The following is a 14,068-nucleotide window of genomic DNA, read 5'->3' as shown; positions in this document are numbered from 1 at the left end:
CCCTAAGCCTTAGTGCTCTCATGATCCCATCACCTTAAGCCTTAGTGCTCTCGTGATCTCGAGCCTTTGTGCTCTTGTCAAGCTGAGCCTTTGGGCTCTCGTTACATTAAGCCTCTTGACTCTCATAGCTCTCTATTCAGCAGCATTACATGACTCGTTAACAGCTTGTTACGCGGCAGCTGTTTTTGCTCCAACTGTACATTTTGCATCAGCTTAGCAGGTCTCAGCCTCTCCTCGCCATTTGTTTTTGGACGAGCAATCGTTACCTCACCATCAGGTGACGAGTGATCGTCTCTCTCTACAGAGAGATCCTCACTGTAGTAGGCGAGACGAACACCAGTCTCGCCAGTTGCGTGAGCGTCACTCTCCACCTCACCGGCGCTCTCCCGTTAAGCACCAGCGACTCTTTCTTAGAGGTCGCAACTCTTTCTTAGAGGTCGCAAGTCTCCTTTGCAGCATTTGCCTGCCAGGCGTTCACCAAGGTGGCTCTCGCCACCCCGCTGCTCTTTGTCTCCTCGCCGTTTACCCTCGCATTGGTCCCCAAGACTGACTGGCCCCATACCCTCCCAGGCTTGCAAGTGCTTATCTCCTAGGATTGTCACCCACCAGCAGACCAGCTCGCCTCGCGTGAGGAGCAGGGAGACGATTCCCTTTGTGAGTTTCATTGGGCTTGGGGGGAACAACCAAAGGAACCACTGAAGCAGAGAACTACGAGGAACCAACACCGGGCAAAACCACTGCCAGTTAGACCGGTGCCACATATACCTGCAGGTAAGGTGAATAACCACCCTTGCTTTCAGGTTCCCAGACCTAGGGCTCCTGGTTGCCCAAGGAAACCTTCTCCCAGCTTCACAGGTGGCAAGGAACTCCTTCCCAGGTTGAGCGCACTATTTAATGTAGTGCCGGAGGCAGTTATGGGGCCCTACGCCGTTCGCGATCCTTGGGTGGCATGCTTAGGATTCCCCTGATGGCTTCCCTCCTTCCCAGTGCCTCTCCTCCTTCAGACCCTAGGAGGGTCCAACCAGGACTCCCTCCTCCATAGGGCCATGACATCGCGGCCCTATCAACCTCCGCCACAAAAAAAAGCAACTTCCACTCAAACCAGTGACAGTTAGGGATACGGGCTCAAAACAACAACCAAAAGGTCTCTAAGAAGTCCTTTCAGCGTAATTGGAAAGGTTCAAAGTCCTTCTGTTGTGGGAAGGGAAATAGGGGATCCGGCAGAGGCCGATCTCGCTAGGACGGGCAATCCTCCCACCTCTCCACCTGTTGGGGGATGCTTGCTAAGCTGCTGGCTAAGGTGGCTGTAGGTCGGGACCAAACCCTGGACGTTCGAGGTGATTCATTCAGGGTATCGCGTCCCGTTCATTCAATCTCTCTCCACCGATTCGGGATCCAGTCCCAACAAGCTCTTATGCAAAGGGATCTGCCAAGCAGCTGGCACTTCGTGCTGAAGTCCAGACCATTTCCTCCATGAGGTCCTTGACGGGTCTTCAGGCTTCTTCAGTCGACTTGTGAAAAAGGTGTCTTGAGGCTGGAGACCAGTCATCGATCTCTTGGCTTTGAACAGGTTTGTCAATCAAACTCATTCAAGATGGAGACAACAGAAACGGTCAGATATGCAATAAGACCGCAGGACTTCATGTATACAGTGAATCTCAAGGACGCATACTTCCAGATCCCAGTCCATTCATCTTCAAGGAAGTATCAAAGTATCATGTTTGATCAAGAACAATACCAGTTCAACGTGCTGTGTTTCAGTCTTTCCACGGCACCTCGGGTCTTTTCGAGTGTTTGCCCTAGTGTCATCTTGGGCTCACAGAATCGGCACCCATCTTCCAAGATATCTGGACGACTGGCTGATTGTAGCAGACTTGGTGGCGACCCTTCTTCAACACCAAGACAAACTTCTGGGGCTTTGCCAAGACCTGGAGATCATGGTAAACCTCAAGAAGTCACAACTTCTCCCCTCTCAAAGACTGGTACATCTGGGCACTATCATAGACACTAAACAGCACAAAGCATTTCCATCAAACGAAAGAATTCAGAGGCTGAGGAAGCTAGCAGGGCCTTTCCTTAGATGAGAAAAGCTTCCAACCCAGAGCTGGCTGCATCTCTTAGGCCACCTATCATCTCTGGCCCGTCTAGTCCTCAATGGTTGTTTCAGGATAAGATCCTTCTAGTGGCACCTCAAGTCCCAGTGAAATCAGGTTTCCGATTCCCCAGATATCCTAGTTCACTAGGATCAGAGGTACAGATGGCCCTTAGGGGGTGGGTGGCAGATGAGAACCTCCGCAGAAGGGTTGACCTCATCCGTCCCTGGAACTGAGGCTCTTTTCGGATGCATCAAAAGAGCTGCACCACACCATCTCTGGCCTTTGGCCCGAATCAGAAGGGTACCAGCATATAAATCTCTCAGAGATGAGGGCACCTGTTCTTGCCTTCCATCAGTTCCACCAGATCCTGGCGGTGCACTTCATGGTCTTGATGAGCGACATCACCATGGTAATAGCCTACTTAAACAAGCAAGGCGGTACCTTTTCACAGCCCCTGTGCCATCTAGCAGTAGAGCTACTCAGATGAGCTGAAGACAACTCGCTGCCCCTATATGGTCGCTTCATTCCAGGCAAGAAGAATGTGCTTGCAGACAATCTGTGCAGAGCGACTCAGATAATGGGCTCCGAGTGGTTTTTTAATTATCTAGTAGTCAACAAAGTCCTGACTTTGTGGGGTTCCCCGACTGTGGACCTTTTCACGACAGCCCCGAATTTCAGGCTCATGCTCTAGTGCTTCCCAGTCCCGGACCCTTCAGGCTCTAAGGCAAGCTGTATTCCAACAATGGTGGGACAACATTGATCTTCACGCACTTCCCCCATTCTGTTCGATTAGAAAAGTTCTCAACAAAGTCAGAATAAGTGAGAACTTATCAATGACTGATAGCTCTGCTATGGCATCACGCAGAGTTACTCTCGTGCCTTCTGCAGCTCCTGACAGAGCTTCCAGAGGAACTTCCTCTACGACACGATCTACTCAAACAACCATGTGCCAGCATCTTCCACAAAGCTGTAGCTTTGCTTCGACTTCATGCCTAGAGACTGTCCAGCATCTCATCACTCAGAGAGGCTGTTGCGGAAATAATAACTGGACACCTCAGACGCTATTCAGCATAAGTCTAGCAGGCTAAGTGGTCTGTTTTGGGTGGTGGTTGTCGTGGAAGGGGTGTCACTCCCCTCGATGCCTCTATTCCAACAATAGCGGAGTTCCTTGTATTCCTTCAGGAAGAAATGCTCCTCTTGGTATCGGCAGTCAAAGGCTACTGCTCAGCTTTGAGTCTCACCTTTAAACTGAAGTGAGTAGATATTTCCTCCTTGGAACTTTCTCTCCTCATACGAAGTTATGGTATTACTTGTTAGCAGTCGGAAGTTAGACCTCCACCTTGGAACGTGGTTCAAGTCCTTCAGTCTCTGAAGGGATCTCACTATGAACCATTATGCCAGACAACAGATCTCCACCTTACTCTGAAGATGGTGTTTCTCTTCGCTTTGGCTGCAGCCAAGAGAGTTGGTGAACTGTATAGTCTATCATACGACATCTCTCATTCAAAGGGATGGGGAGAGGTAATTCTCAGCTTCGTCCCTGAATTTATTGCCAAGACTCAAAATCTAGGGGTAGCGGGTATTAGGTTTGGACCCTTCAGGATCAAGTCTTCGTTCTGTAACTAAAGACCCAGACTTTTTGTCAGCACGGGGGAAGGTCAAGAGAAGGGTCACAAAGAACACCATCTCTTCATGGATTCTTAAGGTAATCAACCTGGCACTTAATCCTTATCCTCCTCCACCACCAGAACCCAGAGCTTGTGATGTCAGGGGCATTGCAACGTCCCTGGCATTAAAAAAGAACTACTCTGTGGCGCAGGTATTGCAAGCAGGTGTGTGGAAACATCAGACAACCTTTACTGCCCACTACCTGTAAGACGTAACCCACAGGAGTCAGGAAACGTTTTCCATTGGTCCTGTGGTGGCTGCAAAACAAGTGGTCTAAACACCTCAGCTCTTTGATGGACAAGTAGCAGGGGGTTGAGGGCTGCGGTTACCCGGGTTAGTCTGGGGGTGAATGAGTTAAAATGACTGGCTTCTTTCTTTCCTTCACCTTCCACTCCCTTTGGGAATCAGCACCATGGTACTCGGCACAGCTGACCTCACCTCTCTGTAGGTAAGATCCATTTTCCTTGGGTAACCTAGTATGAAAATAATACTTGTGTCCCCAATACCTCTCGCGAGGGGAGATTGGAAAAAGTCTTAGTACTCTCAGATGCAGAGTTTCTATCACTAACGATCTATATCATGGGGAGAGAACCCCGGGTCAAATGCCCAGAGCCAGTTGGCATGAACTTCCTCCCTCCTAAGAGGTAAGTCACCCCCTATAAATAGTGAGGTTTGCATAGTGTGACGGAACAAATGACAAATTTGGAAGTAATTTGTATTTTTCCTAACGACACAAACCTGGAGTTATGTACACAAATTGGCCCGCCAGCCCTGTCCCCCAAGAAATCCTGCTTGCAAGCAAAGTGGCTGCTCAGCCCAGGTGTGTGAGTGAAAGTGGTAACTACCCCTCCTGCTAACTAGCGGTTGGGGTAGTTATCCCTCGCTAAAATCTTATGGCTCGTCTTTCAACTACGCTGAAAGTAATATCTTCCATAAATAGCTCCAGGTTTGTATTGTTAGGAAAAATACAAATGACTTCCAAATTTTTCATGTTCATTCCATTTTTTTTGCCAACTAAAGCATCAAATATTGTCTGTAAAAATAAGATATAAAATAATTTTTCAGAGAAATTCCTATGTGTTTTGTCCCCTCTGTGAACTGGCATGGCCAGGCTGGGAAGGCGATAGTTGGAAAGTGCATCCAAATCATGAAGGAGAATCAATCAAGTAAGCACTAACTGCATTTATCATATGTTCATTGTGTAATAAATCAAGCTTATTTTACATGATGCGGATTTTAGGTTTGCTGTTACACGAATACAAACTATCGTCCTTAAATAAGAGTGTTACTAAACCGAAGCTTGAACAGTCGTTTAAACTTATAATGAAATAAACATCGTTGCCTGTCAAGTGGCACAGTCCTTACTTTGACTCCAGCGGTAGTTCCGTACTGGCCTACTATACTTCTCTGCTTAACTGTTTTGGCTAGTTAAGAGGTGCATCTTATCCCCATTGAAACCATTTTATTTTTGAGTTACTTCAAGCTCCAACTACTTTCTTATTTATCAACCAATTTCTCTAATTTTAAAACCATTGGAAAAAGAATTTTATATTCTAAAAGTTGTACATGCCAAAGTTTCATATTCCATTTTTTTCTTTTAATATTTTATCAAAGTATAGAAATCCCTTTCAGTGGTGGTCATTTTTTATATGAAAGTTTTGCATTTTATCAAAAAAAGTGAATGTACAGATTGTAAGGTACTGTATATACTGTAAATCTGTATCTTTTCATGTTTAAATGATAAAAATCAGTTAATATTTTAAGAAAGTAGTAGGAAATGCTCTCTGAAAAGATCAAGATTTTAGAAAACAGGCTTCAAGTTTTTTTTTTTTTATGAATTGCTTGATTTTACATTAGCATGTACCATATAGGTTTTTATAAATATGAGTCTTCAGTTTGTAGGCAATTTAATTCCCTTTTATGTCATGTTTGTGTAATAAGAATTGATCAATATTAAAAGAAAGGTTGAAGCAATTTTCTTTAAACATTTCAGTTTGCTAGGAATTGGGCTAGAATTTCTTTTTGAAGAAATTTGTGAAAATTTTTTAGTTTTAATTTGTATGGGATTTTAGCTGTAATTATACCTCATCACTTTAGATCAGTAAGACATTTCTTCAGTTTTCATACTTGTTTATTCACATGTGAATCCCTTCCCTGTAATCCGGAAATGTCACTCCCTACACACTCATTCATACTGGTAGAAAAATGTACTATCTCTCTCTCTCTCTCTCTCTCTCTCTCTCTCTCTCTCTCTCTCTTACTTCTTACTTAAAATCTCTCTCTCTCTCTCTCTCATTCATACTGGTAAAAATGTACTCTCTCATTCATACTGGTAAAAATGTACCCTCTCTCATTCATACTGGTAAAGATGTAATCTCTCTCTCTTTCTTTCTCTACACATTCATACTGATAAAGAAAAAGTTTCTCTCTCTCTCTCTCTCTCATTCATACTGGTAAAGATGTAATCTCTCTCTCTCTCTCATACTGGTAAAGATGTAATCTCTCTCTCTCTCTCTCTCTCTCTCTCTCTCTCATACTCTCTCTCTCTCTCTCTCTCTCTCTCTCTCATTCATACTGGTAAAGATGTAATCTCTCTCTCTCTCTCTCTCTCTCTCTACATTCATACTGATAAAAAAATGTTTCTCTCTCTCTCTCTCTCTCTCTCTCATTCATACTGGTAAAGAATGTACTCTCTCTCTCTCATTCATACTGGTAAAGAATGTACTCTCTCTCTCTCTCTCTCTCTCTCTCTCTCTCATTCATACTGGTAAAGAATGTACTCTCTCTCTCTCTCTCTCATTCATACTGGTAAAGAATGTACTCTCTCTCTCTCTCTCTCTCTCTCTCACTCATTCATACTGGTAAAAAATACTCTCTCTCTCTCTCTCTCTCTCTCTCTCATACTGGTAAAAAATGCACTCTCTCTCATTCATACTGGTAAAAAATGTACTCTCTCTCTCTCACATTCATACTGGTAAAAATGTATGTACTCTCTCTCTCTCTCTCTCTCTCTCTCTCTCTCTGGTAAAAAATGTAGTCTCTCTCTCTCTCTCTCTCTCTCTCTCTCTCTGGTAAAAAATGTAGTCTCTCTCTCTCTCTCTCTAGTGTTTCTGTATGCTGATGATTGAGTCAACTTGTGTGATCCGATAAATAAACTGATTTAACACGGATAACAAAAGGCTATCGAGTGCAATATAGCTACAAGTTTTCGTGAATAGTCGGTGATTAGTTTGAGGTCAGAAAAGTGGGATAAAACGTCGGCTATAGGATAGTTATCTTGTGAATTACTGAAAATCTGAACAAGATGGCGCTCTATAACACAGTCAAAGCATGGAGGGACATTGCTGCAATCAGCAAGAGTAAATTCCATGAGTTGGCGCAACTAGAACTAGACCATTTGTTAACAGAGGTCGCTAGTAGCTCCAACCAGTGTGACGGAAGAATATTCTCAAACATATTGAAACAATATGATCCAACAAACTGGAGCAAGTCTGCGGAAAACATCATCAAAATAATAGAATAAATTCCAAAGAAGATCCAGGTGATAAAGAGACTTATAAAGAGAGTTTACATCAATCAACACATTCCATCAAAGAACAATAAGAAATCCAATATGGTGAATATGCTATTTGATGCATTTGGGAAAAAGAATGCCAAAATGGTGCAATACATGTAAGATGTGATATTCCATTATTAATGCGCATCAGCTGATCAGGAAATGCTATGCATGTCATGTACCAACACACCCTACTTGCGCTGCAGTGCAACATAAAATGAAAAATAAAGACACAAAGGTATTCTGCTCAACATGCTTAGTCTGGATAGAAAATGTAATTAAGTCGAGACCGAATCTGCAAATAGTTGAAGAAGAAGAAGAGAAAAATGAACAGGATATGTGTAAGGATGCAGAGGAAATCATTGATACAACATATGATGCCATTCAACAACATACTTACGAAGAAATAAATTATCAGATGGAAACAAATAATAGACCCAAGAGAGACTACCCGGACCTACATACTTTTAGGAAAGAGCAAGAAAGAGAAAAGAAAGATATAGTCTGCAATTCACTGAAAAGAGGGAATTGTAGATTTGGCGAAAGATGCTACTACAAGCATCCAAAGATATGCCATAATTATGAAATATACGGTAAATGTGCATATTTTGATGGATATGGAGACGAATGCAGAGATCTCCATCCAAAAATATGCTAAAACCTGAAAGAAGGAAAAGGATGCAAATTCAACAAAAATTTCAGATAAACATCCTGCAACCATGAATGAAAGTCAGAAAACTCGGCAAACAGAAAATAAAAATAAAAGCAAAAATGAAACAAAAAAGAAACAAATAAACAAGCCGAGTATATACCGCGCTATGCACAAAAGGCTCAAGATATGATGCCTTTCAACCCAAATATGTACAATTAGAGCCCAACTACAAAGAATGCATCTATAATGCCAGGGGTTGGTGCTGATATGGGGATAATTGCAGGTATACACACAAAAATAAATATTAAGGCGAAAGAGCAAATATAATAGAAAAGTTGGATTTTTTAATGGCATAATTCCTGGAAATGAAGAAAAAAACATCATACCAAAACAGGAAGGAAGCATGGGAGATTCCATATTATTACCAATGTTAAATAATGGGGATGAAACACAAACCATAATAGTGATGAATGCACAGGGTTTAGTCACGAGTAACTCTAAAAGGAAAATAGGGTTCTTAGAAGAACTAACCCAAATTGAAAAAAATAGATACATTAAATATAAGTGAAACAAGGTATTCCCAAGAGACTGGCAGTGATGACCAGATGAAGATTCCAAATATATAGATCAGACACAATAAATAGGAATCAAGGGGGAACCGCAATATATGGAAGAGACATAAATCAAGGAAAAGTCTGTGAAAAATATAACAACACAGAATGTGAATTGATTGCGGTAGAATTTGAATATGAAAAACTAGTGTATATTGTAGTTTACAGACCCCCCAAATACCAAGGAGTTTGACATAATAATAGAAAAAATAGATGATATATGTAGAAACCATAAAAACTGGAATATACTCCTATCCGAAGATTTTAACTTTCCTTTCGTGGATTGAAAGAACGGATAGAAGAAAGTAGTTGTATGTATACATATAAAAAAAGAGAGTAATAGTAGCACAGAAGATAAGAGGCAATTTGAAAAGCTTCAAGATATGCTTTTAGAACATAATATGCAACAAATAAACCACATTCCAACAAGAAAGGGCAATGTCCTAAATTTAGTATTTGTGAATGAGGTGAATTATGTTAACCCTTTTACTTCCAAAGGATGTACTGGTACATTTCACAAAACTCATCCCTTTACCCCCATGGACGTACCGGTACGTCCTTGCAAAAAACTGCTATTTACATTTTTTTTTGCATATTTTTGATAATTTTTTTGAGAAAATTCAGGCATTTTCCTAGAGAAAGAGACCAACCTGACCTCTCTATGACGAAAATTAATGCTGTTAGAGCATTTTAAAAAAATATACTGCAAAATGTGCTTGAAAAAAAAAATAACCCCTGGGGGTTAATGGTTGGAAAGTTCCAAATAGCCTGGGGGTAAAAGGGTTAAAGAAATAATAGTGTATAACACAGGAATTTCTGACCACTATGTCATAGAATTAATAGTCCATTCCAAAGCAAGTGAACGCAGAGATAAACAAAGCACAAAACGATGGGAAGGATATGGAAAATATAATTTTTATAGTAAGAATATAAAATGGTCAGAAGTAAATGAAGAATTGAACAAAGATTGGAAAAATATATTCGTAAGTGATAATATACAGGTAAATACGGATATACTGTACAAAATACAGGAGAAAATTGTTGAAAAATATGTACCGAAAAAAAAAACAATAAACATCAGACATGCATACCAAGAGACAGAAAGATCTTATTTCAGAAAATTAGAAAGTGGAAGAAAAATCTTGCAAAAAAAAAATTTATGGAAAATGATGGAAATAAAAAGTAAAATAGAAAATGCAGAACAAAAGATTATACAATCGAAACAAAATGAAAAAAAGGGTCTTAGAAGAAAGGACACTTCAAAATATAAAAAAAACCCCAAAGTACTTTACTCCTATGCAAAAAAGATTAATAAAGGGTGATTAGAAATAGGCCCTCTAAGAATTGAAGGACGGTTAATGAATAAAAAAAAAGAAATATGCAACATATTAGCAGAAAAATATAAGTGTGAGTTCACGCCAAGAATTACGAATGAGAATAATGAAACAGAAATGAGAGAAGAAAATGTTGAATATGTAACAGATATTGATATTAATGAAGCAGATATTGTGCAGGCTATAAGCGAAATTAAAAATGGATCGGCGGCCGGACCAGATTGAGTTCCAACGATTTTGATAAAAACAACTGTACACACTATCGCAAAGCCGCTTGCAATACTGCTTAGGCAAAGTGTAGATATGAGCGAGATATATGTTAAACATAAATTAGCTTATATAACCCCTATTTTCAAAAGTGGATCAAGACTAGAGGCAAGCAATTATAGACCTGTTAGTCTAACATCACATATTATGAAGTGTATGAAAGGGTAATAAAAAAGAAAATAATGAATCATTTGGTTAAAAATATTTATTTGATATAGGTCAACACGGTTTTGTGCCCGGAAAAAGTACACAAACCCAACTGATAGCACACTATGAAAATATATACAAAAATATGATAAATGAAAAAGACACAGATGTGATCTATCTAGATTTTGCAAAAGCCTTTGACAAGGTAGACCATAATATATTAGAGATAAAAAAATGAGAAAGCATAATATTGTGGGAAAGATAGGAAAATGGGTAAAAGAATTGCTGCAAAACAGAAAACAGATAGTGGTTACAAATGACGAGAAATCAGATGAAGATCAGGTAATATCTGACGTGCCACAGGGTACGGTATTAGCTGCACTTCTGTTTGTTATTATGATCTCAGACATAGACTGTAATGTTAAAGACTCTGTAGTGAGAAGTTTCGCTGATGACACAAGAATAAGTAGAGAAATTACTTGTGATGAAGATTGGAACTCGTTACAAAGAGAGCTACACAAAATATATGAATGGGGGGAGATAAATAGGATGGTATTTAACTCCGGTAAATTCAAATCAATAAACTATGGAAACAGAGAAGGAATGGTATATGCATACAGGAGACTTAATAACGAGGCAATCACAAACAAGGAGGCAATTAAAGACCTTGGTGTAATGTTAAACAGGAATATGTTATGCAACGACCAAATAGCAACACTGTTGGCTAAATGTAAAGCAAAAAAGGGAATGCTATTCAGATACTTTAAAACAAGAAAAGCTGAACACATGATTATGCTTTACAAAACCTATGTACGTAGTACACTCGAGTACTGCAATGTTATATGATACCCACACTACCAAAAGGATATTGCACAAATAGAGAGTGTACAAAGGTCCTTTACTGTTAGAATAGAAGAAGTTAAGGACCTTGACTACTGGGAAAGACTGCAATTTTTAAAATTGTACAGTCTAGAAAGGAGAAGAGAACGCTGCATGATAATACAAGCATGGAACCAAATCGAAGGAATTACCAAAAACATCATGGAGCTAAAAATATCAGATAGAGCAAGCCGAGGTAGATTAATAGTGCCCAAAACTATACCAGGAAAACTAAGGAAGGAACACAGGACATTAATCCACTACGCATCAGCATCGATAATGTAGCCACTACTTAATGCTCTGCCAGCTCATCTAAGAAACATATCAGGAGTGAGCATACAGTAGATGTTTTTAAGCTCGATAAACACCTAAGATGCATCCCAGACCATCCAAGACTGGAAGATGCAAAATACACCGGAAGATGCATATGCAACTCTCTGGTGGATATATGAGGTGCCTCACACTGAGGGACCTGGGGAACCCAAACATAGAATAAGGCAATAAGATAAGGCTCTCTCTCTGTCCAGTCTTACACACTCAATCATACTGCTAAAAATGTACTCTCTCTCTCTCTCTCTCTCTCTCTCTCTCTCATACTGATAAAAAATGTACTCTACACACTCATTCGTACTAGTAAAAATGTATCTCTCTCTCTCTCTCTCTCTCTCTCTCTCTCTGATAAAAAATGTACTCTATACTCATTCATACTAGGAAAAATGTACTCTCTCTCTCTCTCTCTCTCTCTCTCTCTCCACAGTCATTTATACTAGTAAAAATTTACATGTACACCCTCTCTCTCTCTCTCTCTCTCTCTCTCTCTCTCTCATAATGGTAAAAATGTACTCTCTCTCTCTCTCTCTCTCTCTCTCTCTCTATCTCTCTCTCTCTTTCATAATGGTAAAAATGTACACTCTCTCTCTCTCTCTTTCATAATGGTAAAAATGTACACTCTCTCTCTCTCTCTCTCTCTCTCTCTCTCAATCATAATGGTAAAAAATGTTCTCTCTCTCTCTCTCTCTCTCTCTCTCTCTTTCAATCATAATGGTAAAAAATGTACTCTCTCTCTCTCTCTTTCAATCATAATGGTAAAAAATGTACTCTCTCTCTCTCTCTCTCTCTCTCTCTCTCTCTTTCAATCATAATGGTAAAAAAATGTACTCTCTCTCTCTCTTTCAATCATAATGGTAAAAAATGTACTCTCTCTCTCTCTCTCTCTCTCTCTCTCTCTCTCAATCATAATGGTAAAAAATGTACTCTCTCTCTCTCTCTCTCTCTCTCTCTCTCTCTCTTTCAATCATAATGGTAAAAAATGTACTCTCTCTCTCTCTCTCTCTCTCTCTCTCTCATACTAGTAAAAGAATATATTCTCTCTCTCTTTCCCCAGATGCTGAAGCCTTGATGAGGATGGGGGGGCTTAGGAATTAGTAGCTGGGCTCTAATGAACAGTGGGAGCTGCTTTCCCACTGGACCTTGGTGCCCAATTGTTGATCCAACTAAATCAGTCAGCACTTTCTCTTTTCCTTTTGGTTATTTCTTTTTTTCTCCCTTCTCTTCCTTTTGGGCTTGAACTTGTTGACGACTTTGGCTTGTTTGATTATACGTTGGCTCCTGCTTTGGATTTGGCACAGTGTGGGATGGATGGGATTCCATCTCAACCTCTGCCAATTTAGATGCCATCACCCTCTGGCAGACCCCATTGGGTGCAGACCAAGTCTGTTAAGAGTCGGGCTGATCCGGTTTTAAGTCACCCATATTTGCGGGTAATGGGTGACGCCAGGCATTGGAGTCGCCGGTTGGAGGGGCTAACCATCCCCACTGACCAGTGTACGCCCACCTTAAGAGAGGCAGACCCTCTCTAGTAAAGGACTGGTCCCCGCTGAAACCTCTTCTTTTGTTAGGCCACATGGGATAGGAGGACTGACATCCTCCCATAAGAGGTGGATAATCCGGCTTGCTCTTTTTTAAAAAAAATCAACCCCTGTGTTGACGACCTGGAAAATACAAACATGGACCTCGGTACAGACAGCGTCAACTCGGGTTCCAATATTGAAAAATTGGAACCTTATTCTCGGTATGTAAAGAATGATAAGAAAACACTAGAGAAGAAGAGTGATAGATTGAGAAATGAGGACAGTACAGAAAGATATAGAAAAGTAGAAGTATTACCTGGTCACTATGAAGTAGTGAATTATGAAAATTTTTTTATCTTAGAATTTGAAAATGGAATAAATGAGCGTTTAAATGTTTTTAAGGCTAACAGGGAAATAGTTACTTTATGTGGAGGGCAGTCAAAAATTTTACCCCAGGGAAATGGAAGTCTCTTGATAGAGACACTATCCCCATTACAAGGTGAAAGATTAAAAAGACTCACAACATTGGATGGTCATAGTGTAAAATGTGTTTCACACCCTATTTTCAATCAGAGTAGAGGTGTGATATATGCTCCAAAATTGCTGGACATAGAGGAAAAAGAAATTAAGGATAAACTAAAAAGTCAAGGAGTAGTAAAAGTAGTCAGAATGAGAAAGAGAGTTGGAGAACAAGGTATTCCTCTTGCTACTTTGATTATAACACTGTCCAAAGAAAAGGCAACCCTTTTGGCTGATGTTTTTGACAGTAAACAGAGTAATGAAAAACTTGAACTTCCTCATTCCTGTTTTCCTGAGGCTAAACTAACTAGTTTAGCTTTTCGATCTCGTGAGATTAAAGCTCTGTTGATGGACCTTGATGCTTATGGAGGTGTAGACCCAAATGGTATTTTTCCTTTGTTTTTTATAAAGACAGCAGATTTCTTAGCTCCAAAGTTATCTGTTATTTTACGCAAGTTAGCAAGAAGAGGAGCTTTTAGCACTTGTTGG

The 14,068-nt window shown here is 40.2% G+C and overlaps 1 protein-coding gene across 4 annotated transcripts in view; it reads left to right on the top strand.

Moving 5' to 3' along the window:
• LOC137651780 (alpha-ketoglutarate-dependent dioxygenase alkB homolog 4) overlaps nucleotides 1-14,068 on the top strand; it is a 118,401-nt gene that overhangs the window by 67,752 nt on the left and 36,581 nt on the right. For all 4 annotated transcript variants that reach the window (XM_068385000.1, XM_068385015.1, XM_068385008.1 and 1 more), the window contains exon 3: nucleotides 4,830-4,930. In XM_068385000.1, coding sequence (XP_068241101.1) covers nucleotides 4,830-4,930 — 101 coding nt within the window. The remainder of the gene's footprint in view (nucleotides 1-4,829; nucleotides 4,931-14,068) is intronic.

The sequence above is a fragment of the Palaemon carinicauda genome, chromosome 1 (genome assembly GCF_036898095.1).
Source record: "Palaemon carinicauda isolate YSFRI2023 chromosome 1, ASM3689809v2, whole genome shotgun sequence".
NCBI lineage: Eukaryota > Metazoa > Arthropoda > Malacostraca > Decapoda > Palaemonidae > Palaemon > Palaemon carinicauda.
This window is presented reverse-complemented; position numbering and strand designations above follow the sequence as displayed.